Source organism: Pseudophryne corroboree, chromosome 11, assembly GCF_028390025.1.
Source record: "Pseudophryne corroboree isolate aPseCor3 chromosome 11, aPseCor3.hap2, whole genome shotgun sequence".
NCBI lineage: Eukaryota > Metazoa > Chordata > Amphibia > Anura > Myobatrachidae > Pseudophryne > Pseudophryne corroboree.
The window spans coordinates 65,844,329-65,866,755 of record NC_086454.1 but is presented as its reverse complement, the minus strand read 5'-3'; the positions used below and the strand labels follow the sequence as shown (position 1 = coordinate 65,866,755).

General features: G+C 43.6%; 1 protein-coding gene across 6 annotated transcripts in view; it reads right to left on the bottom strand.

The window, feature by feature from the left end:
* The window catches only part of VWCE (von Willebrand factor C and EGF domains), a 188,689-nt gene that overhangs the window by 5,479 nt on the left and 160,783 nt on the right, over positions 1 to 22,427 (bottom strand). For all 6 annotated transcript variants that reach the window (XM_063944373.1, XM_063944368.1, XM_063944369.1 and 3 more), the window contains 3 exons: positions 14,489 to 14,593; positions 11,720 to 11,843; positions 9,702 to 9,878 (listed from right to left, as the gene is read on the bottom strand). In XM_063944373.1, coding sequence (XP_063800443.1) covers positions 9,793 to 9,878; positions 11,720 to 11,843; positions 14,489 to 14,593 — 315 coding nt within the window. In that variant the 3' untranslated portion in view covers positions 9,702 to 9,792. The remainder of the gene's footprint in view (positions 1 to 9,701; positions 9,879 to 11,719; positions 11,844 to 14,488; positions 14,594 to 22,427) is intronic.

Genomic DNA, 22,427 nt, shown 5'->3' with positions numbered 1-22,427 from the left:
TATCCCTATTTATAGTAACTATAATGCATGACTATGCACCATACCCCTGGATATCCTTATCCAATAGGAATTTATCTAACCCATTCTTAAAGGTGTTGACAGATTCCGCCATTACAACTCCCTCGGGCAGGGAATTCCAAACACGTATTGTCCTTACCGTGAAAAAGCCTTTACGCCATATTGTGCGGAATCTCCTTTCCTCTAACCTGAGCGAGTGTCCACGAGTCCTCTGTGTTGATCTAACCAAAAACAGGTCCCGCGCAAGCTCTGTGTATTGTCCCCTTATATATTTGTAGATGTTGATCATATCCCCTCTTAGTCTCCGCTTTTCCAATGTAAACATGCCTAGTCTTTCAAGCTTTTCCTTGTATTCCATCGTCTCCATGCCCTTAATTAGTTTGGGTAAATGACATTAATGTTTCAGGGAACATGGTTTCGGATACCGAAGCTATTTGCACCGAGTTTATGCGATTCTATCGCTCCCTCTATGCTAAGGGCCCGGATAATGCTGATGCTAACCGCTCTTTTCTTGAAGATGCCAATCTCCTCCTAAAGAGCCCGATCACAGCTGAGTAAATCATTGAAACTATTAAAAACCTGCCAAATAACAAAAGCCCCGGCCCTATGGTTTTGGTGAAGAAATTTATAAAATGCAACGCGATGATTTAGCTCCTATTCTTGCATCCCTCTATAATCATATTCTCACCTTCAAACAAACCCCGATTAGGTTCAATTAGGCTAAGATAATTGTTTTGGTGAAACCTGGTAAGGACCCTTCCCTGCCTAGCTCTTACAGGTCGATTTCCCTCCTTAATCAAGACTTTAAGATCCTGACCAAACTAATGGCTAACCGCTTGCAAACGTGTCTCTCTCGTATTATCTCACCTGCGCAGTTGGGTTTCATTAAACATAGACAATCGGTGCGTGGTATTAGAGCTGCTTTAGCTGCTATAACATACTCTCGCACTCACAACATTACGAACAACATTCTCATTAACTTGGACGCTGAAAAGGCCTTGACAAGATTGCTTGGTCTCATCTTGATAGAGTCCTACACCATCAGTGCTTTTGAGAAAATTTTTGCAACCTTGTCACTTCCCTTTATACTGACCCTTCTGCACAGGTGCTGGTAAACAATATCTCCTCGGCTCCCTTTACTCTGGAATGAGGGACTAGACAAGGATGCCATCTTTCTCCCCTTCTCTTAAACCTAGCTTTGGAACCCTTTTTGCATTATATTACTAATCTCTCTATTTTTCGGGGGACATACTAATAGGCACCCAGGAATTAAAAATTATAGCGTTTGCAGATGACATTCTCCTCTTTACTTCTAACCCTAAGCAATCTTCTCCAGCATTACGAGACGCTATAACGCACTTCTCTTCCTTTGCTGGCTTCTCCATTAATTACAATAAATCGGAAGCCCTTGCTATATTCCGTCAAGCTACTTTGCGATGGGACACCGCTTTTCCATTTCGTTGGGCTCCTACCCATATTACCTATCTAGGGGTTTTAATGCCTTCTGATCCTTCCCTCCTCTATTGCTACAACATTCACCCTGTTCTCACTAATATTCAGACTGAACTTTGCCTCTGGCGAAATTTACCAATCAATCTCCTTGGTCGCTGTAACCTTATTAAGATGGCCAATTTCCCGAAATTGCTCTATGTCCTTCAGATGGTCCCTATCCTGCTTACAAAATCAGACATTTTTCTCCTTAACTCGCACATTTCTGAATTCGTATGGTCTGATAAACGGCTTGGAATTCGCTTTCTTAAATTATCTCAGTCAGTGCAAAGTGGAGGGCTTAATCTGCCGGACATAGAGCAATACAATAGGGCATGTCTGATCCGCTTTGCCATGGACTGGCTCCGAGACACAAATGTCTTCACTGATTCATCACTAGACTCCCATCTTTGCGCCCCCTTATCCCTTAGCTATATCTTACATGCAAACAACGCTACATTGAAATTGTCCCACCTTGACAATCTACTCCTGATGTTAAAGTATGGCGAATGTCTAGGAAATCATTGAGTTTACACTACTCTCATTCACTATTCCTCCCTTTTACTGGTAATCTGAATTTTCAAAATGGACAGGCCTCCTTTCCCTTCACTAAAAGCAAGCAAATATATAATCAGCGCTAAGTGGTCATAGATGAGATGAGCAGGTCAATAATTACACATGTTTAATTCATAATAAAATTCAATAAAACATCCATATGGAATCAATAAAATAACTGGAAAAAAAACCCTTGAAGAGGGTATAGAACGTAACTCCCAATCACATTTGTCTGAGAATGGAGGAAATAATAGGACCTGTTCCTATAGTATAGTCCCCTTATAGGGCCGTATGGACCAAATTGATAGTCTGAAATAGGCAATAGTCACCACAGGTGTATCCAAGGGTTATTAAGCGGCTCAGCACTCCGCAATATTGCAGTTCCTTGGTATGGTGGTAAAAAGGCAGTGTCCTCAGTTCAGTTCTCCTTTCCCTTCACTACTTGGCGCTCTGCAGGGATTGCACATGTACGCGATCTCCTAAACCGCCTCCATAAACCACTCACCGTTAATGAAGCAATAGCCAAATATAACATTGACCCCCTTCTACTACTTCCAAGCCTCTCATTACATACAATTTGTCCTATCAAACCTACATAAATCTGACTTTATCAACCCTTTAGACATGCTTGTACATTCTGGTACATATTCTATCTCTACCATCTATGCCCACATTCGCACAGAGATTGTACCTATCTCCGACTTAGCTTTCCTCCAAATATGGTCTTCCCAGAAACCTTCCGTGTTCCCTGAAATGGTGATGGATAGATTTACGGCCTCTCTGAAACTTACCCCGGCAAGTATCTACCAAGAAATGTCATACAAGGTTTTGCACAGGGCCTACATATCTCCAAAAAGAAGCCATTTAATGGGTCTTTCCGACTCGGCAAAATGCACCAAATGCTCTGCACCAGTGGCTGATATTATACACTGTTTTTGGCATTGCACCCACATATAAACCTTTTGGAGTGAGCTGCAGGCATATATTTCTTCCGAGCTGGGTATTAATTTCAATTGTACTGCCTCTTGGGTTCTCTTTGGACAAATTCATGACCAACCGACTATTCCTTCTCCATATAAAAAACCTGATAGTGCTTCTCTCAGGCGTTGGGAGAAAATCCATTCTGCAGCAATGGATTCATGACACTCCTCCTACCTTGCCAATGGCTACTTCTAGACTGCTTTTCCTATTCACTATGGACTGGTTGGAAACCTCTCTTGATAAAGAAATCCTGACGCCTGCCTTGTTTCAGTGTTGGGGAAAATGTATCCAAAAATTGCCCACCCCTACAGAACTGGCTATTCAACGTAGCTTTCATTGCACTACATGTTAGTGTCATCAATTGTTAGACGATAGACCCCCAATCTCTCTCCCATAAGTTTCTAACACCTTTTGTCTCTTCCCCCTATACCTCTCCTCCTTCTGATTTTCTATATGTTCTCTCTGACTTCTCTTTAAACTCCATCTGCCGCATCTACTACTGCTTTGATGGTTTAACTACTATTGGCCAGACCGGTGGAAATATAATTAATTCTGTTTTGGAAATATTACGTTTGAGGTGGCGTGATGACATACAAGATGAAATGTCAGAAAGACATTCAGTGACACGGACCAATACAGATGGTGACAAATCTGTGGAGAATAGGTAGATTTGAGTATCATTCGTGTACAGATGATACTCAAGGCTGCAACACTTGAGGCAGTAAGTGAACAAGCCCAAAGAAATGGGTGGAAAAGATTTATTGTAAACCTTCTGCAAACGGTTACCCACGATGCGCACGCGAGACCCGTATACTTCCGGCATACCACTTACAGAACACAGACCACTCTGAAGATACAGGTACTCTACCTCTCTCTCTCCTAGGAGCTCTCATCGTGCGGGAGAGCACACTCTGCCCTGCAATTCCTTCTGATACCAGGACAGTGTAAGCACACCCCGTCACGAAAGCAAAAGTGCCACTTTACTTTGTTCTTACTGACTGCACCTGTCACCCCCTCATCCCTTGTTCACAATATGTTGCTCACTACACCTCACTAAATATCGTTACTATTGTGTGCAACGTTATAATTGGGATGCAGTTAATATACCGGCTGTCGGGATCCCAACGTTCAGGATACCGACACCAGAATCCTGACAGCCAGTAAAATGTCGGCGGACAAAAGGGAATCCAGGTATACAATCTGGATAACTCAATTTTGAATGTGTCTTGGACGACCTTCGGTCGCCACCAGGTTCTATTCCCCTCCGGGTGGTGGCGTGGACCACCACCCAAGAGGAGTGACCATTTCAGCTGGTGTCGGGATTCCGGCGTTGGTATCCTGACCGCCAAGTTCCCGACAGGCGGTAAATTGACGGCCTCCCGTCTCACAGTACTGTACCTTTGAGTTGCCATATGGCAGAAACCTAGGAAGAGTTTCTTGACAATCTATGCTTATTACTTTACAATTCTGTGTATTTATCAAGTGTGTCTTCTTGTTGTGTACACTGGCACCAAACTATTTGACTTACTGTCACATATTTTTTCCATGTGAATGTACGAGATTTGCTAAGTAGTATGCCTCTATAAAAAGCTATTTTTGCTAACTGAGTACACATTTGACCGATGTTTTTTCATGTGTACCCAATTATTATTTTCACCCAGAATATTTAATCCAGAAATTTCAGGAAGGGAGCTCTTGAAATATGGTGATTTACTATTTTTAATAATGTTTAAGAAAAGTTACATTTAATACTAATCTTAAACATTAAGGGGTACATTTACTAAGCAGTGATAAGAGCGGAGAAGTGAGCCAGTGGAGAAATTTCCCCATCAACCAATCAGCAGCTCTGTATCATTTTATAGTATGCAAATTATAGATGTTACTTCAGTGCTGATTGGTTGCCATGGGCAACTTATCCACTGGCTCACTTCTCCGCTCTTATCACTGCTTAGTAAATGTACCCCTAAGAGTGTCCTCAAAAAGAGGTTGATCTCTTCTTTTCCTGCACACTGACATGACCCATGTTGATACTGAAATCTGAAAGAGCTGATTAGGTTGCCATGAGTGATAGACTAAGAAAAGCGGGGAACCTAAGACTGAGCCTTGTGGTACTCCCAATAGATGTCCCGGGCCCGGCCTCTCTAACATAGAGGAGAGGGCCCGGGCCACTCATGCCGCCGTCCGCACACAGCGATGCTCCGTCCCACTTTTCATTACCGAGTTCTGGCATTGTTAAAAGAGGGGAGGAGGACGCTGCAAGCTTCTATTATAAACGTCCCTCCAAAAATGTCTGCCGCCTCAGAGGAGACAGTTATTAAAGATACTAGAGGAGGCTACTCTAATATCTTTAATAGCTGTCTCCTCTGAGGCGGCGGTCTTTTTGGCAGAGACTTTCAATAGAAGCTTGCAGCATACTCTCCCCCCTCCTGTGACAGTGCCAGAACTTGTCATGAAAAGGAGCGGAGCTACATGAACAGAGGGGGCGGGGCTACATGGGACCAGGCTGCTACAGTTCTGGTCAGCCTGTGATAGGTAAGTCGAGGGAGAGTGAGTGGGAGAGAGAAAGCGCGTGTGTGTGTGTGTGTGTGTGTGTGTGTGTGTGTGTGTGTGTGTGTGTGTGTATATTTATTTTGTATGTTTTATATATAAATATATATATATAATTTTTTTTTAATTATTATTATTTTTATGTTTCTTTTTTTGGGAGGGGGTTCCTATTTTGTGAGTCCTGGGCCCCAGAATTTCTGATGGCAGCCCTGCTCCAACTGATAGAGGTAGCGAAGAGGAGGCAGAATCAATGAGTAACAAGAAAGGGCTGTGTCCTGAAGACCTAGGTACTGTTTGTATCAGGAGACAGTGGTCAACAGGATACAGAGATTTACTCATACCCCTTTCACATCGCACAAATAACCCGGTATCAACACGGCATATTGCCGTGTCGACACGGGTCAGTGTGCGATGTGAAATTACCTGAGCCGGTAATTCAACCCGGTATATAAGAAGGGTTATTCCCGGGTTGAATACTGGGTCAGACGCAGTGTGAATGGGAGCTGTGTCGATGCGACACGGCTCCCATTCACAGCATAGGGAGAGGCGGCGCAGGAGATGAGCTCATCTCCCAGTGCCGCCTCCACCCCCGCCCCTGCTGCTGCTGCGCCCACCCGCTGCTATGGCAACCGACCCGGTATATTGCCGGGTCGGAAAGCCAGCAAAGCAGAGCAAATGCCGTATCCACCCAGTAAGGACACGTTTCTCTTCCCAGGTGGGATACGGCATTTGCGATCTGAAAGCGGTATTATTTGGGAGGGTATTGGATCAAGACGAGATGTAGCAGAGTAGGTGGATGAAGAGTGTTGATACTTCATCTTCATTTGTGGGATCAAACTGAGAAAAGGTGCCAGAGGTGTCAGGTAGGGAATTGAGCAGGTCACTGTCTTTATCTATCTATCTATCTATCTATCTATCTATCTATCTATCTTAGAAATCAAGTAAATCTGAGTGTCAAAATTGCAATTGTTTTATTTGATTTATTTTATTCTCACCCTATATAATGTGCTTTTATTCTCACCCTAAATTTTCTTCTATGTCTCACTCTATGTAATGTGCTCATTATGTAGATTGCCTTTCCACCAATACATTTTTGGGATTTCACAGTTTCTTTAGAGTAACTAGGGACAGTAGAACGAAAGGTAAAATACAGTGGGGCTGATTCTGAGCAGTGCGCAAAGCTGATGTTCTCTTGGTGATTTTATGCGCCTGTGCATTCATATAAATCTCTACAAAGTGGCATGGCACATGTATCCCACTGTGTCAGCGCACAGAGGGCCTGATTCAGAGTTGCTCAACTGTTCCTACAGTTAAGCAATTTTATGCTTCTACACAAAGTACTAGAAACCCTCACTGCACATGCACAAACCCATGTATCCGATGGTGTTAGCTATTGCGTACAACATTGCTAACATTTGAGAAGGGGCATTTCAAGGTGGAGATTGGGAGGTGACCTAAAATGAACACAAAAGGGTTAGTTTCATGGGCGTGTTACAGGAGCATATGAGAAAGCTGCTTCATTCTCAGTTGCAAATCCACAGCCTCAGAGGCCATGTTTAGTTAGACTTGAGGAGAGAAGCTTGAGTAGACCCTAGGCTTTTGCAAATGTCAATGTTGCATCAATGTTGCAATTGCACAGACCCTAGAGCCTGAAAGTGGGCATCTCAGCTCTCATACACTTCACTTAATAAGAAGATCAAGGAACAAATGGATAAAAAGAGGTGTGCTTTGAAAGCATATAAGTCTGACAGGAAGGCAGAATCATTTCAGTTGTACAAGGAATGTAACAAAAAATGCAAAAAAGTAATCAGAGCAGCTAAAATAGAAAATGTAAAACAAATCGCAAAGGAGAGTAAAACAAACCCCAAAACGTTCTATAAGTATATAAACGGTAAAAGGTTAAAAAAGGAGAATATTGGACCATTAAAGGGCGAGTTGGATGTCTTGATTAATGATGATAGAGAAAAAGTAGAATTATTGAATAAATTATTTTCATCTGTATTCATGAGAGAGGACCGGTTGATGAGAGTAGAGCACAACATAAGCTATAATAACGACCCATTGCTAAGTACTTGGTTAAACGAGGAAGTAGTCTGGGAGAGACTAAGTAAAATTAATATAAATAAATCTCCTGGGCCGGGTTCTTATGGAACTTAACTCAGAGACCCCTATATATGATTTTCAGTGAGTCAATTACATCAGGAATCATACCAAAGGACTGGCATATAGCAGAGGTAGTCCCAATATTTAAAAAGGGAATTAAAACTCATCCCGGTAACTATAGACTGGTAAGTTTGACATCTATAGTGGAGAAAATACTGGAAGGTATATTAAGGGATAGCATACTAGAGTACTTGGATACATCCAAGGTTATTACTAGGAATCAGCATGGTTTTGTTAAGGACAGGTCATGTCAAACTAACTTAATATGTTTCTACGAGAAAGTGAGCGATAATATAGTTCAGGGTAAAGCAGTGGATGTGGTCTTTTGGACTTTGCTAAGGCCTTTGACAAAGTCCCACATAAGAGACTAATTTTCAAATTAAGAGAGCTTGGGGTAGGAAACACTATTTGTGCTTGGGTGAGTAATTGGCTGTACAACAAGGAACAGCGAGTGGTGATTAATGGGGTATTCTCTGAATGGGCCTCAGTGTTCAGTGGAATACTGTAAGGTTCAGTACTAGAGCCATTGCTGTTTAACATATTCATTAATGACCTAGGAGTGGGCCTAGAAAGCACAGTTTAAATTTTCGCAGATGATACTAAACTATGTAGAGTAATTAATTCAGACAGGAATGCTGAGTCTCTACGGAATGATTTATCTAGACCGTAGGTCTGGGCAGACAAATGGAGAATGAGGTTCAATATAGACAAATGTAAATGCATTTTGGGACTAAGAACAATAGGGCAGCCTATAAACTAAATGGGGATAATGTAGGGATAATGGTAGTTGAAAAAGATTTGAGGGTGCTCATTGATAATAGACTTAGCAGTATGCAACAAAAGCAAATAAGATGTTAGCATGCATAGAATGGGGAATGGAGACTAGGGATGAGAGTGTAATCTTAACACTGTATAAATCATTGGTGCGGGCACACCTGGAATATTGTGTACAGTTCTGGGCACCTCACTATAAAAAAGATATCTTGGAACTCGAAAGGGTTCAGAGGTGAGCCACCAAACTGGTTAAGTGGTTAGAGGCACTGAATTATGAGGAAAGACTTAAAAGGTTAGATTTGTTTACAGTACACTGGAAGAGAGGCGACTGAGAGGGGACATTATTAATATTTATAAATACATAAAGGGACAATACAAGGATTTATCAGACAATCTGATTATCAAAAAAAGGCTACACAGTACACGGGGACACCCCCTGAGGTTAGAAGAAACAAAAATTTCATTCACAACGGCGAAAAGGGTTCTTCACTGTAAGAGCAGTAAGGATTTGGAATTCTCTTACAGAGAAGATAGTAATGGTGGACTCAATCAATAAGTTTAAAAATGGACTAGATAAATTCCTAATTGAAAGAAATATCCAAGGATACAACATTTAAATTATATAAAATTTTATAATACAGGTTGACATTTGTCTTTTTTCAACCTCAACAACTATGTAACTATGTAACAAGGGCTCCCACTGCAGCCAGGAACTATGACCAGCAAGGAATAAGAGGCAGACAGGATATATAGGGAACATGAGCCAATCACCCAACAAGCACAGCCAAGTCTCCCTTAATTGTAAACTCTGTGCAGCTGTCTTGCTACACGTTCCACAAGTCTTCATAGCAACCCCGGTGACCGGGGAGCGGATGTTCACAAGCGTCCGGTCAAGTAGCAATGACCGGATGCTGAGGAAGTCATGGGCCGCGCCGACTTGTGATAGGCTGGGAAGTGGCTATACAGATGCATAAGTATATTCTGTCTCATGGGCATGTTATGTGGGCTGACTAGCATTAGTTGCAGTAGTGACTATGGCAAAGATGCCAACGTTCTCCAACTCAGAACCAACCTCAGTGTGTCCTGCACATAGTGGTCACTATCACGCACTTGTCTGGTTTTGGCCTAAGTATAGGGTGAGGTCCTACTGTCCGCTCATTGTGGTCTCTTCCTACCTTCTGAGTGCTGAAGAAGCATCAACATTAGAAGATGGTAACAGTTCTGCATCTTTCATCCCAGTGATTTGGACCATGATGACATATGTAGTCAAGGTTTGGAATTCTCATCCCCAAGATTCAGCTCATCTTCAATAACTAGTGCAACCCAATTAATCTTGCTCTTTGTACTTTGCTCTGTAAGAGAAAAAAAATCTGGTTAAATTATCCCAAAAAGATCATTGTTTTATATATTCATTGAAAGCCAATTTGTGCTCTAAATCTATTGGAACTTCTATGTTCAATATAATATAGAACCCAACATTTCTCTTACTGTATATAAAGATAATGAAATGCTTTCCTATAGAAAATTCTGCAGAAACATCCTGCTGTCTAAGTTCCATCCTTTCATGGATACTTTATTTCCCAGTGTTATCCCACAGTGCTGGTGTCCGACTATCCCTCTCTATATTCCGACTATTTATCCCAAGCCGGATGATGCAGCAGGATCTTCTAAAAGGGGGAGTAAACCTAACATCATTAGATTTGGCAGCCGAAAAGTAACTAAGTAAAGCTTTCAGGGGGAGCTGTTCCAAAGTTTGGATAGAGATAAAGTGAAGAGAGATAAAATACCAACCAATTAGCTCCTAGCTATCACTATACAGGCTTTGGGGAAGAGTTGTCAATGCTGGAAGAGAGATAAAGTGGAGAGAGATAAAATACCCGCCAGTCACTGTCATTTTACAAGCTGTGTATGAAAAGAGTTTTGGAGATGATTTGTTGGTACTTTGTCTCTCTCCAATTTATCTCTATCCAGGCTTTGACGTTAGGATCCATGCATTACTTTTTTTCTTCCTACCTAGGGACAGATTCAGTTGAGAGCAAGAGATTTGAAAACCCTGCAGCCGCAGGGTTTTCCTAACCAATTAAAGCAGACAAAAGGCGATGCTGTGATTTCTATAGAAATCACTATGTCTTTTTTTCCCGCACCCCCAGAGCAAGTGTGTAGTATGTGGTATGTGTGAGTATGTGTAAGGAAGTGTGTGACTCCCTATGTGCCTGTAGTTCCACCCCCCACATCTCTCAGCATACTCCTCCCTTCCCAGAAGCCCCCTCGCCTTCCAGCAGCCCCCTCTCCAGTGCAGAGATGGAGGCGGTGTTGGCCTGGGGCATGACGGGCCCACCCGGGGAATGCCGTTATAGGGGCCCATACTTAAGGGTGTGGCCAGCCTACAAAGGGGGTGTGGCCAGCCTCCACAGAGGCTTGAAATACACAATAGTCTAGTGCAGTGTAATGCAACACATCTACCATGTATAATACAAGAGCACACTCTGGAACTTGATCCCTAGAGGAAGGAGTGGGCACTCAGGCATTGGGGCCTACCGGTGGTTTCTCTGGTACCCCTGTGGGCCAGTCCGACCCTGGATGGAGGTGAGACCACCGGGAGCAACGGACACCACAGGACCGGTACATATAATTTAGTTTTTTTCACGTGGCAGGGTTTTCAGCATTGTGCTTTTTTTTTTTTAAATTGCATACCGCGGGTATCGGTGCCAACCAATCAGCTTCTAACTGTCATGTGTTCAGCTCCAAATTTTTATGTGTTTAGCTTCTAACTGCCATGTATTTGAAAAATGACAGTTGGGAGCTGATTGTCTAGAGCACCATTTATCATAAGCAATGAGTTTTAACATTCACAACGTGTTTTATCACTCTTTAATAAATGGGCCCCATAGTATGCTCCGAGCAGCTGTACACACTGCAGGAAGCGTGCCCAGGGCATCAAAAGGATGCAATGCTGCTGTCTGAAAGGTGCAGTTCCAGGCAAGCCATATGCAGGTAACATTAGGTATCGATATTGGCACCCCCAGGGCCCTGCATCCTGGGCGGTGGCACAGCTAGCAGACGCCTAGTTTTGGCTCTTATACTGTTTTTTAGTGCAGTTTGCTTCTTTGCGTGATTTGGTCATGTTGTACAATGCACAAAATGTATTTTGCCCTCCAATATGACAACTAATGTTTTACCAGTAGATCCATACCTGACTCTGAACTCTGCGAGGTGCCCTCTGTGCTACACCCATATCTGTAGGAGCAGGTGCGGCATTGCAGTATTACATTCTGACACTTGCAGAACTTGCGGCCTTCACGCCACTCTGAGTGTATCTGAAAAAGAAAGCTTTCATTGTATTCACATCGATTGTTATTGCGTTTGTAAACCTGGAGGATCCTGTATACAAAACATCTATAAACTAGAGCCGCAGGCTACATACAGTAGCTGGGATCATTCACACAGTATTTGTGCACAACAACTATATGTTCCCAATTTTACAAACATGTAAGTGTTCCTTTCAGACACTTACACAAACAGAGGGTGCACACAGCAAGGTCATTGTGTTGCCAGCTGTGTTTGGAAGAGGCAATAATATACGTTTCTGAAAGGAAGTCTTGAGGCTCAATGTGCTCACGGTAAAAGCATACTTGTCTACTTACTCAGAATTTTTAGGAAACTTCTAGATAAATGGGAGACTTACATGCTGCAAAGTGGGCAGGAATGTACCATGAAGCTACTGTACAAGTCATCCCCTGCACACCTCAGTCAACAGTGGGCAGCGAGTGGGCAGAGGCATCATTATCTTTTCCCTGCCCACCTATAGACTAGGAGGCTTACAAAATGCAGGCTCTGGTGAGATTCCGGCGAGTCTGTCTGTATTTTTAAAGCAGCCATCACTTAATATCACACTGCCGATTACATGGTACACTCCTCTAGGTATTTATCTATGATTCAGTAGTCTTGTACCACCTATGGTACAAGCACCTAAGGTAACCGAATCTTATAGCTACAGTTGTGCAGTCTCTGCAACACAACTACAGTAGCTCTCAAGTAATTAGTCAAGGGTGATTAGTCTCATAATACTTCTAGCAACAGCAATAATAGTTTTAGGGTAGCTTAAGCAATCCTTCAAGATTTCAGAGCATATATGAAACTAGGTACTTCATCGCGCCCTACGGTCGCTCTTCACACCGTCGCAAGGTGCTACGCCCTCTTAACCCTTGCACGCCTTTCTGGGGTTCAATATTTGTATTATATGGAGTATTACCTGCATTCCTTTGTTAGTGGTTAAATATTGCACGATGAAAGGGCGCGCGATGGTGAAGGAGGCGCAGCCCCTTGCGACAGCGTGAACAGCACCTGCAGGGCACGATGTACAGAATGTAGCGGTTCCTGTAGATGCTGCGGGTGGAGGGGGGGTCGGATGCGGGGGGGGGGGGGCGAACCCGCAGCAGGCACAGCAATGAGATAGGGCCCCCCCTGTCTCAAGTGCTCTGGGCCCCCTGGACTCATAATCCACCCCCCCCTGCCTGTGCCATGTGCTGCTGCTCCTAGTCTCTTATAGATTTGCCCAGATCTGTGACTCATTTGACTAACTCCGCCCAGCGTTAGCAAATGAGGCACAAAGTCACAGATCTGGGCTAATATATAGGAGATAATTGAATAAAATAAATACTTTATTTTACAAAAAGGAGTACAATGCTTAGGGACAAAATGATTACAATAAAAAGGATAACATTAAAAAGGGTTACAATAAAAATACATTTGTTGCAATTGAAATAAAAAGGAAAATGTACAGATAGAACATGAAGGTTATATTTTCTGATAGCTGTGGAGTACAGCAAGAAAAATGGGTAGCTCGCAAGTTTTAGTTGATCCCACAAAACTGACCCAGAGCTAACAACTCGGAATGACCCCCAATGTCATAATAAAATATTGTACCATCAGCATCACACAAAGTCTGGCTCTTTAATTCAATAATTTCTGCATCGACTATTTACATAATATAAATGATCTCAGATTCCAATGTTTATTGTAACATTGTGGCATTGAAGTTATACTTTACTGATTGTGCACCAAAGTGAAAGTGATTGTTCTCTGTTTTCAGTAATATAAATGGCCAAAATAAGCTAGGTCTTAATTACACACTGCACTGGACCCCCTACAATTACTTTAAATCCTTAGCCTGTTTCATATATATTTGTGACCAACATTTAGATCCTTTAGCATGTAAATTCTATTAGCGGGAAGCAAGGTGAGGTTTAGGTAAACAGAAACAATAAAAAAAAATTAAATTATGATAGACCTGTCTAAGCTGAAACACAATAAAAACAATGACCTTTATATTTATACACTAGAAAGGAAAGACAACTAAAGAAAATGCCAAGAAATTAGGGCCCTCATTCCGAGTTGATCGCTCGCTAGCTGCTTTTAGCAGCAGTGCAAACGACAAGCCTCCGCCCTCTGGGAGTGTATCTTAGCTTAGCAGAAGTGCGACGGAAAGGTTAGCAGAACTGCTCGAAAAAAATGTCATGCAGTTTCTGAGTAGCTCCAAACCTACTCCTACCTTGCGATCACTGCAGACTATTTAGTTCCTGTTTTGACGTCACATACATGCCCTGGGTTCGGCCAGCCACTCCCCCGTTTCCACAGGCACGCCTGCATTTTTAGCACACTCCCGGAAAATGGTCAGTTACCTCCCAGAAACGCCCCTTTCCTGTCAATCACTCACCGATCAGCCGAGCGACTGAAAAGAGTCGCTCAACGTTGTGTAAAACTGCATAGTATTGTGAGAAAGTACTTTGTGCGTGCACACTGCGGCCCATACGCATGCGCAGAACAGCCGATTTTTTGCCTGATCGCTGCGCTGCGAACAACAGCAGCTAGCGATAAACTCGGAATGACCCCCAAGGTGTACATATTGACTTCCGTGATTAAGTAAACTCCATGAATAGGTCTAGATAATTAAAGTGATTACCTGGTTGTTCTCTCCAGAACAGGACTCTAACGGAAAAGTATAACAGCCACGACAGCACAGCCCAGTGGGGAAATGTGTATCTGGTCTACAGTAGATCTCTTCTTTCTGAAAGTAATAAATATCTGCATCAATGAGACAATACCTTTTTGACCGTTCAGTGTCAATATTTTTGATGATTATTATACAATAATAGTAAAACCTTCAGCAATTTTCTGATTTACTGTGATTGTGAACAATACTGCAGAAGAGGAGAATCCATGCAGAGCTGGTGATAATGTTTGCAAACCAACCCAGCGTTGGAAGAAGAGGTCCCAACTACAGATCTACTTGTTGGGTCTATAATAGTAATAATAATAATAATAATAATAATAATACACATCGCATACAGAGTAATACATATATAAGTAATAAGTAAGACTAATAGGCCACCATTAGATGATTATGAACTAAGTAGTATCAGCTAATTCAGAATCAGCTATACAGTGTTGTCGATAGTCATGTACCTTTTGCACCACCCTTCTAGAACCTACAAGAGCTATGCCTCTTAGGATATGACAATACCTAATTATGTGGCATCTCCAAGGGGCATGACATAAACTCGCTTTTATTCTACTTAAGTTATGACTTACAATATAGTACCTAAAGTTTGTTGATAGTACCAGTATTCAGTGGAGTTCCTGCATAAGATGAGTTTTTAGGAAAGAATGCATCTACCCAGTAAAACAAATGACCGGTGTCCATGTTTAATTAGTTTTCCTTAATTATATAGCATGTGTCTCTAAAGGGGGGGTACTCATGGAGAGATCCATGCTTAAAATCTAAGCAATCTGACTAGATTGCTTAGATTTTAAGCAAAGATCACTCATGTGTACCCCCCTCAGCGATAGCGATGTGCGGCTCCGCTCATCGCTATCGCCGGCGCTAGATTGAGCCCCTCGTCCTCCACATAGCACTGTGCTGAGTGGTGGGAGAGATGTGTGCTGAGCGGTTCGCTCAGCACACATCTCTCCCGTGTATGTGGGTCTTTAGTTTTCATACAGTATAGAGATAAGATGGATATATCCTGCACAAATGGTGGTTTATTGTATAAAGTTGATAATTCTATACTCGGGGATTCCTACAGCTCACCTCGGAAAATGACAAGTCAAGTCTGGCAATAGTTGCCTTGGTTCTGGGTATGCCAGAGCACCAATTAGCTTGGCTGTCTGCCAGGACCACATTCATTGATCTTCATCCCCTTATATCATATTTACCAGATCTCCAAAATACACCTTATAATTAATTCCTTGAATGCATACATAGTCATCTCAGTGGCGTTAGGTCTTCAGTAATCAAAGGGATTGTACAAGGACTTTTACATGCTCCCCCATGTTGGCATTTCTTTTCAAGTGTATGTTGATAGGGGATGCTGAAAAGGTATGTAGTCATTAAGAATATCTACACCATTATGTCGGGTGTAGTACTTCTGACCGGCGGTCTCCTGACCGCCGATCAGCTTACCGACGCCGGGATCCCTGCAGCATACCGGCGGGGAGGGGCGAGTGCAGCAAGCCCCTTGTAGGCTCACTGCGCTCGCGACGCTGCGGGCTCGGTGGCGACCTGCAGTCGCCAAGGGTTCTATTCCCACTCTATGGGTGTCGTGGACACCCACGAGTGGAAATAGTCCCTGTTGGTCGGCATGCCGACCGTCGGGATAGTGACCCGTCGGGCTGGTGGAGGAGGTCATGTGACTGTCGGTCAGCTGACCGGCGGTCACATGAATACCACCCATTATGTCTTATCTGAATGGACATGACAGAATTTAGACATACAACGTTTTGACATTTACGTTGACCACAGCAACATAATGTCAATATTCCCAGAATGATGGCAGCCAGACTGTAAACATACTGTACTGTAGGATTTTAGGGTTAGGATTAGGCTTTAATTAGGGACAAGGTTGGATTGTAGGATTTTAGGGTTAGCTTCAGTTAGACAATGGAGACATGTCAGTGTCGACACTGAATATGTTGACATCTTGAATGTCGACATAATATATTACCCCCACAGAAAATATATGTTATTTGTAAAGTTTTAACAAGAGCCTTACAATACTTACATATTTAGTACTGCACATAGTTTTTTTTAGACGTATAATATTAGTATTTAAATTCATGCAAATGACCAGGAATATGTAGATTCTGAACAATGTATCATTGCACAGTTCAGCTTCACCATATGGATGAACTGCGATCGGTTGGTGGGACCTGTAGCCTCTGAACAGAAGAGAAAGTTAATCTAATCTTTGTGGGGGCACTCTTTTAGAATAAAATATTACTTCACTCTTAATATTCATTTTTTTTTTTCAAATAATTTTTATTGAAACACCACAATGATATTATAGTCATTACAATTAACATTTACAATCATTATTGCAGAACAGTACTTCTTCTTTCAGCCAATTACATATCAAAATATATATTGAATATTATTTATTATTGCATATAATATATTGTCATCTTTATATTATTTAGAAGTTGAAATAAACATCTATATCTTTCCCGTGAGACCTTGTGTCCTGAGTATTATTGTTCGACTGCTTCCACACATCAATCCATCCCCAGGATCCAGTGGTTCAATAAGCCACAGTGGGGCAGATTTATTAAGCTTGGTGAAGTGATAAAGTGGAAGGTGATAAAACACCAGCCAATCAGCTCCTAACTGTCATTTTTCAAACCCAACCTGTGATATGGCAGTTAAGATCTGATTGGCTAGTCCTTTATCACCTTCCACTTTATCACTTCACCGAGCTTAATAAATCTGCCCCAGTAAGACTTAGGGTAATATGTTTACCGGAGGGTCTACCGATATTTCTCGAATAGCGTACCACTGTTTGTGTTTAAGGGATTTTCGTATTCTATTACGCAATTCAATTGGTAAGATGTCGATATAGCTTTCCCAGGTTGCAAAGAACCAGGCTGAGCATAGTAACATAGTAACATAGTATTTGAGGTTGAATAGAGGAAAATTGCCCATCGTGTTCAACCTGTTTTACGTTGTGATGATTCTACATACTTGCTGAATAATGTTTTTTGACTAGTTAGCTACTATTACACGTTACCCCCGGATTAACCACATTGATTTTTTAAGTATTATAGCCTTGGATAGCTTTTTCATTCGGAAACGTATCTATTCCTTTTTTAAATCCAATTACAGAGTCCGCCATTACCACCTTCCCTGGCAGGGAATTCCACATCCTGATTGCCCTAACAGTGAAGAACCCTTTCCTCCGTTGCATTCGGAACTTTCTCTCCACCAGTCCCACGTGTCCTAAACTGTGCCCACGTGTCCTAAACTGTGTTCTTTTAATAAGTAATTCCTCTGATAACTCTTTGTGATGTCCCTTTACATATTTGAAGATATTAATAACATCTCCTCTTAGGCGCCTCTTTTCTAGTGTATACATATTCAGCCTAGTAAGCCTTTCCTTATAGTCCAGTCCTTCTAGGCCTTTAATCAATTTAGTAGCTCGCCTTTGAACCTTTTCGAGTTCACTGATGTCTTTTTTATACAAGGGTGCCCAAAACTGAACACAATATTCCATGTGCGGACGTACCAATGCCTTATACAGCGGCATGATTACATCCGAGTCCCTTGACTCAATTCCCCGTTTTATGCACGCTAGCACCTTACTTGCCTTCTTTACTGCGTTTTGACATTGTGTATGGTTATTAAGTCTATTATCAATGAATACCCCCAAATCTTTTTCCAACTCTGTTTCCCCTAGGCGTTCCCCATTTAATATGTAGGATGCAAGTTTGTTTTTAGTCCCAAAATGCATAACCTTGCATTTGTCTGTATTGAACCTAATTTTCCATTTAGACGCCCAGATTTCAAGTTTAGATAGAGCGTTTTTCTTTCTCTAAAATAGTATCTATCCACTCCATATTAAATACGTGGTGTCATTTATCTCTAAATAGCTTCAGGGTAGGGGGAGTTGCTTCAATCCATGTCTGCAAAATAGCTTTACGTGCAGCTGCACTAATAATCAGTAATAACCGTTTACATCCTTCCTCTATTCGCTGTCCCTGCGGCAGCATCCCATATATTGCCCATTTATATGTGAGAGGTACATAGTTCACCAAATTTTCTAAAGCGAATTATCTCACTCTGAGTCAAAAAATTCTCAATAGGGGGCATTGCCAGAAATAATGGTACATATCTGCCATATCAGAATGACATCTGGGGCACAAGACAGAAGGTATCAACCCTGCTAAATGCTGTCTGTGGGGCAAAAAATAAGCCCTGTGATAAATATTTAAAAACATCTCCTGATACTGGATTGCAGGGATTCATTTTCTTGACCACTGGAGTGTTTTCAACAATCCTTCACAATTTGGGCAGTACGGATGGTGTAATGGTTAGCATTACTGCCTCACAGCACTAAGGTCATGGGTTTGATTCCCACCATGGGACTAACTGTGCGGAGTTTGTACATTCTCCCCGTACTTGCGTGGGTTTCCTCCGGGTACTCCGGTTTCCTCCCACACTCCAAAAATATACTGGTAGGTTAATTGGCTTCCAACAAAATTAACCCTTGTGTGAATGTGTGTGCGTGTACATGTGGTAGGGAATATAGATTGTAAGCTCCAATGGGGCAGGGACTGACGTGAATGGGCAAATATTCTCTGTAAAGTGCTGCCGAATATGTGTGCACTATATAAGTAACTGGTAATAAATAAAAAATATAAGTTAAAGAGGGAATAATCTGTACCCAAGATTTTATACCTGACCCAATCTCTTTGTGTTTGATGTCTTGCTGTAAAAAGGCATAATGTTGTGATATTGTCCTTTTTGCCATTGGTGCTGTATGCAACATAATGTCTAAGGTATTGTTCCAGTCACCCTCTGAGAACCCTTTAATTACTGTTGCTACATAATGGTTGGCCTGCATATAGGCAAATGGGTATGCACGAAAGGTTGGGTACTTCTCTGATGCTTGAGCATAAGAGAGGGGTGCCCTAGCATCCTTATCCAAAAACGTCCCCACGTTTAATAAACCTTCAGCATTCAGCCAATCAAAAGGGATATGCCGCTAACCCTTCCTGGAATTCTGGATTCTTAAAGAATGGCAAAAATAAAGTGTTGTATGCAGAGGCGTAACTAGGGTTTTTGGAGCCCAGGGCAAGATGTAAAATGGCGCCCCCCCCCCCCCCCCCCCCCCCCCCCCCCCGAAAAAAAACATAGCAAAAGAAGTCGAGTGCGGCGGAAAAATGGGCGTGACCACACACCAGAAGGGGTGTGGCCACGCCCCAGAAGGGGTGTGGCCACTGAAAATGGCCCACAGTGCCAGTTACATTGCCCCACAGTGCCAGATACAATGCCCCACAGTGCCAGTTACATTGCCCCACAGTGCCAGATACAATGCCCCACAGTGCCAGTTACATTGCCCCACAGTGCCAGATACAATGCCCCACAGTGCCAGTTACATTGCACCCCAGTGCCAGATACAATGCCCCACAGTGCCGGATACAATGCCCCACAGTGCCGGATACATGCCCCACAGTGCCAGTTACATTGCCCCACAGTGCCAGATACAATGCCCCACAGTGCCAGTTACATTGCCCCCAGTGCCAGATACAATGCCCCACAGTGCCGGATACATGCCCCACAGTGCCAGTTACATTGCCCCACAGTGCCAGATACAATTCCCCACAGTGCCAGATACATGCCCCACAGTGCCAGATACAATGCCCCACTGTGCCGGATACATGCCCCATAGTGCCAGTTACATTGCCCCACAGTGCCAGATACAATGCCCCACAGTGCCAGATACATGCCCCACAGTGCCAGTTACATTGCCCCACAGTGCCAGTTACATGCCCCACAATGCCAGTTACATTGCCCCACAGTGCCAGTTACATGCCCCACAGTGCCAGTTACATGCCCCACAATGCCAGTTACATTGCCCCACAGTGCCAGTTACATTGCCCCACAGTGCCAGTTACATGCCCCACAGTGCCAGGCCCCACTCAGTGCCAGTTACATATGCCCCATTTGGTGCCAGATACATGCCCCACTGTGCCGCCAAGCCAGCCCCCCCCCCCCCCCCCCCCACCCCGTCACTCACCGCTTGCTCTATGTGAGGGGAGGAGAGCGCAGCGCCTCTCCTTCCCCTCACCGCTCCAGGTCTCCGGCGGCTGTCTGGCGCCGGTTCGCTAGCCAATCAGAGCTCGCGGACCGGCAGCCAATCAAGAGCCGGTCCGCAAGCTCTGATTGGCTAGCGCCGGAGACCAGACACAGCAGCGCTGTTGGCAGCGTTGCTAGTGCTTGCAGCGGCGGTGAGGGGAGGGAGAGACGCTGCGCCTCACATTTAGGGTTGACGGGGGCGAGTGGGGCATGATGCCCTGGTCGCCGGCGGCGCCCCCTTCTCCTGGGCCTGCCAAGGCGTCCAGGGCACATGCCCCACTCGCCCTACCCTAGATACACCTCTGGTTGTATGAGTTTAAGTGTTGCTTGTGTCGGAGTATCTGCCACAATCTTCGTGTGGTCCACAATAAGGGATTATTACGTATAGATTGTCTTATCCGGGTATCTGGACGCCATTTCTTACCCATCAGATGCCTCCTAAGGCTGGCTCAGCGCTCCAGGACCGGATCCCATCTGTTATCCTAATGTTCACATTCCTGCATCCTCTCCTGTCTCTCTGAGACGCTGTCACAGTAACGCCTTATTACATCTGGCATGGCGTCTCCCGCGGCCTCCGCCGCCGTCCCTGAGCTTCTGCATGCAGAGTGTCAGAGTGGCGATTACGTCAGCCGCGGCCTCCGCTGTGTCCGCGTGGTTGGATGTGCACTTGTCAGCCTGGCGTCTCCTGTCTCCAGTGGCCGGCGCCGCCATTACTGTTTTCATTACCACATGGATTACAAACCAAACTTCCCTCCAAGTGTCTGCATGGGCGCAGCCATCTTGGATTCTGTCAGCTGATCATTTCCTCCAATCTGTTGTCAGTATTGTTAATCTGCATAATTGCCTAGCCAATCCCTTCCTTGCTGCAGGTATAAATACACTGTGCCTGAGCAAGGAAGGCGTCAGTGCTTTGGTTGTCAAACCTAGTTCCTGTTTGTCTCTCTCCTGTGATTGTCTTCCAGGTTCCAGCTCCTGTCTCAAGACTTCCACCATAGAGACCCGCACCAGCATTCCACCTGCGGTGTAGCCTGACTCTCCAATCCATTGTGGATTCATCTGTTTCCAGCTACAACATTACCTGCTTCCAGCCCAGCTTCCAGCAGAGTACAGCTTCTCTTAAAGGGCCGGTGTCCTTTCTACACTTTACCACTCTCCACCGGTATTATTATTTCTCCGCTCTCAAGTTCTACATTTCAGTTCATATTTCATCGCTCCCAAGTTCATTTATTATTTAACTGGTTCCAGCCAGTATCCACTCCGTGCTAACAACAGTCTTGTTCCAGCCAGTATCCACAGCAGCCGTTTTATCTTCAGCAACCCAGCTTTTCCTGGAACACCAGCTGGTACAATCCTGGGTTATCTCCATTGCTACAGTCGGGCCTGGTAAGGACTTTCCATCTAGAAGATTATAAGAACTATCTCACACTACCAGTGCCCTGTGGCTCCCGCCATCCTGTAGTACCCAGGAACTGTATTTATTCTTTGCTGACTTTTACGTTTTCTTTTACTGCTGCTGTGTTGCGGAGTTGTCATAATAAACATCATTGACTTTTATCCAAGTTGTCGTGGTCACGCCTTCGGGCAGTTATTATTCAGGTTACTTACATGTCCATGGGTCTGATACAACCTCCCAGGTTCCGGTACATCTCAGCCCCTACAACTGAGGCTGCCTCCCGTCAGCTCAGGCCCTCAGTTGTGACATAGATTCTCCAATTTCACAGTCATGCATGTGTAGAAATACCATCAAACTACAGTCCACTAGGAATTGTCT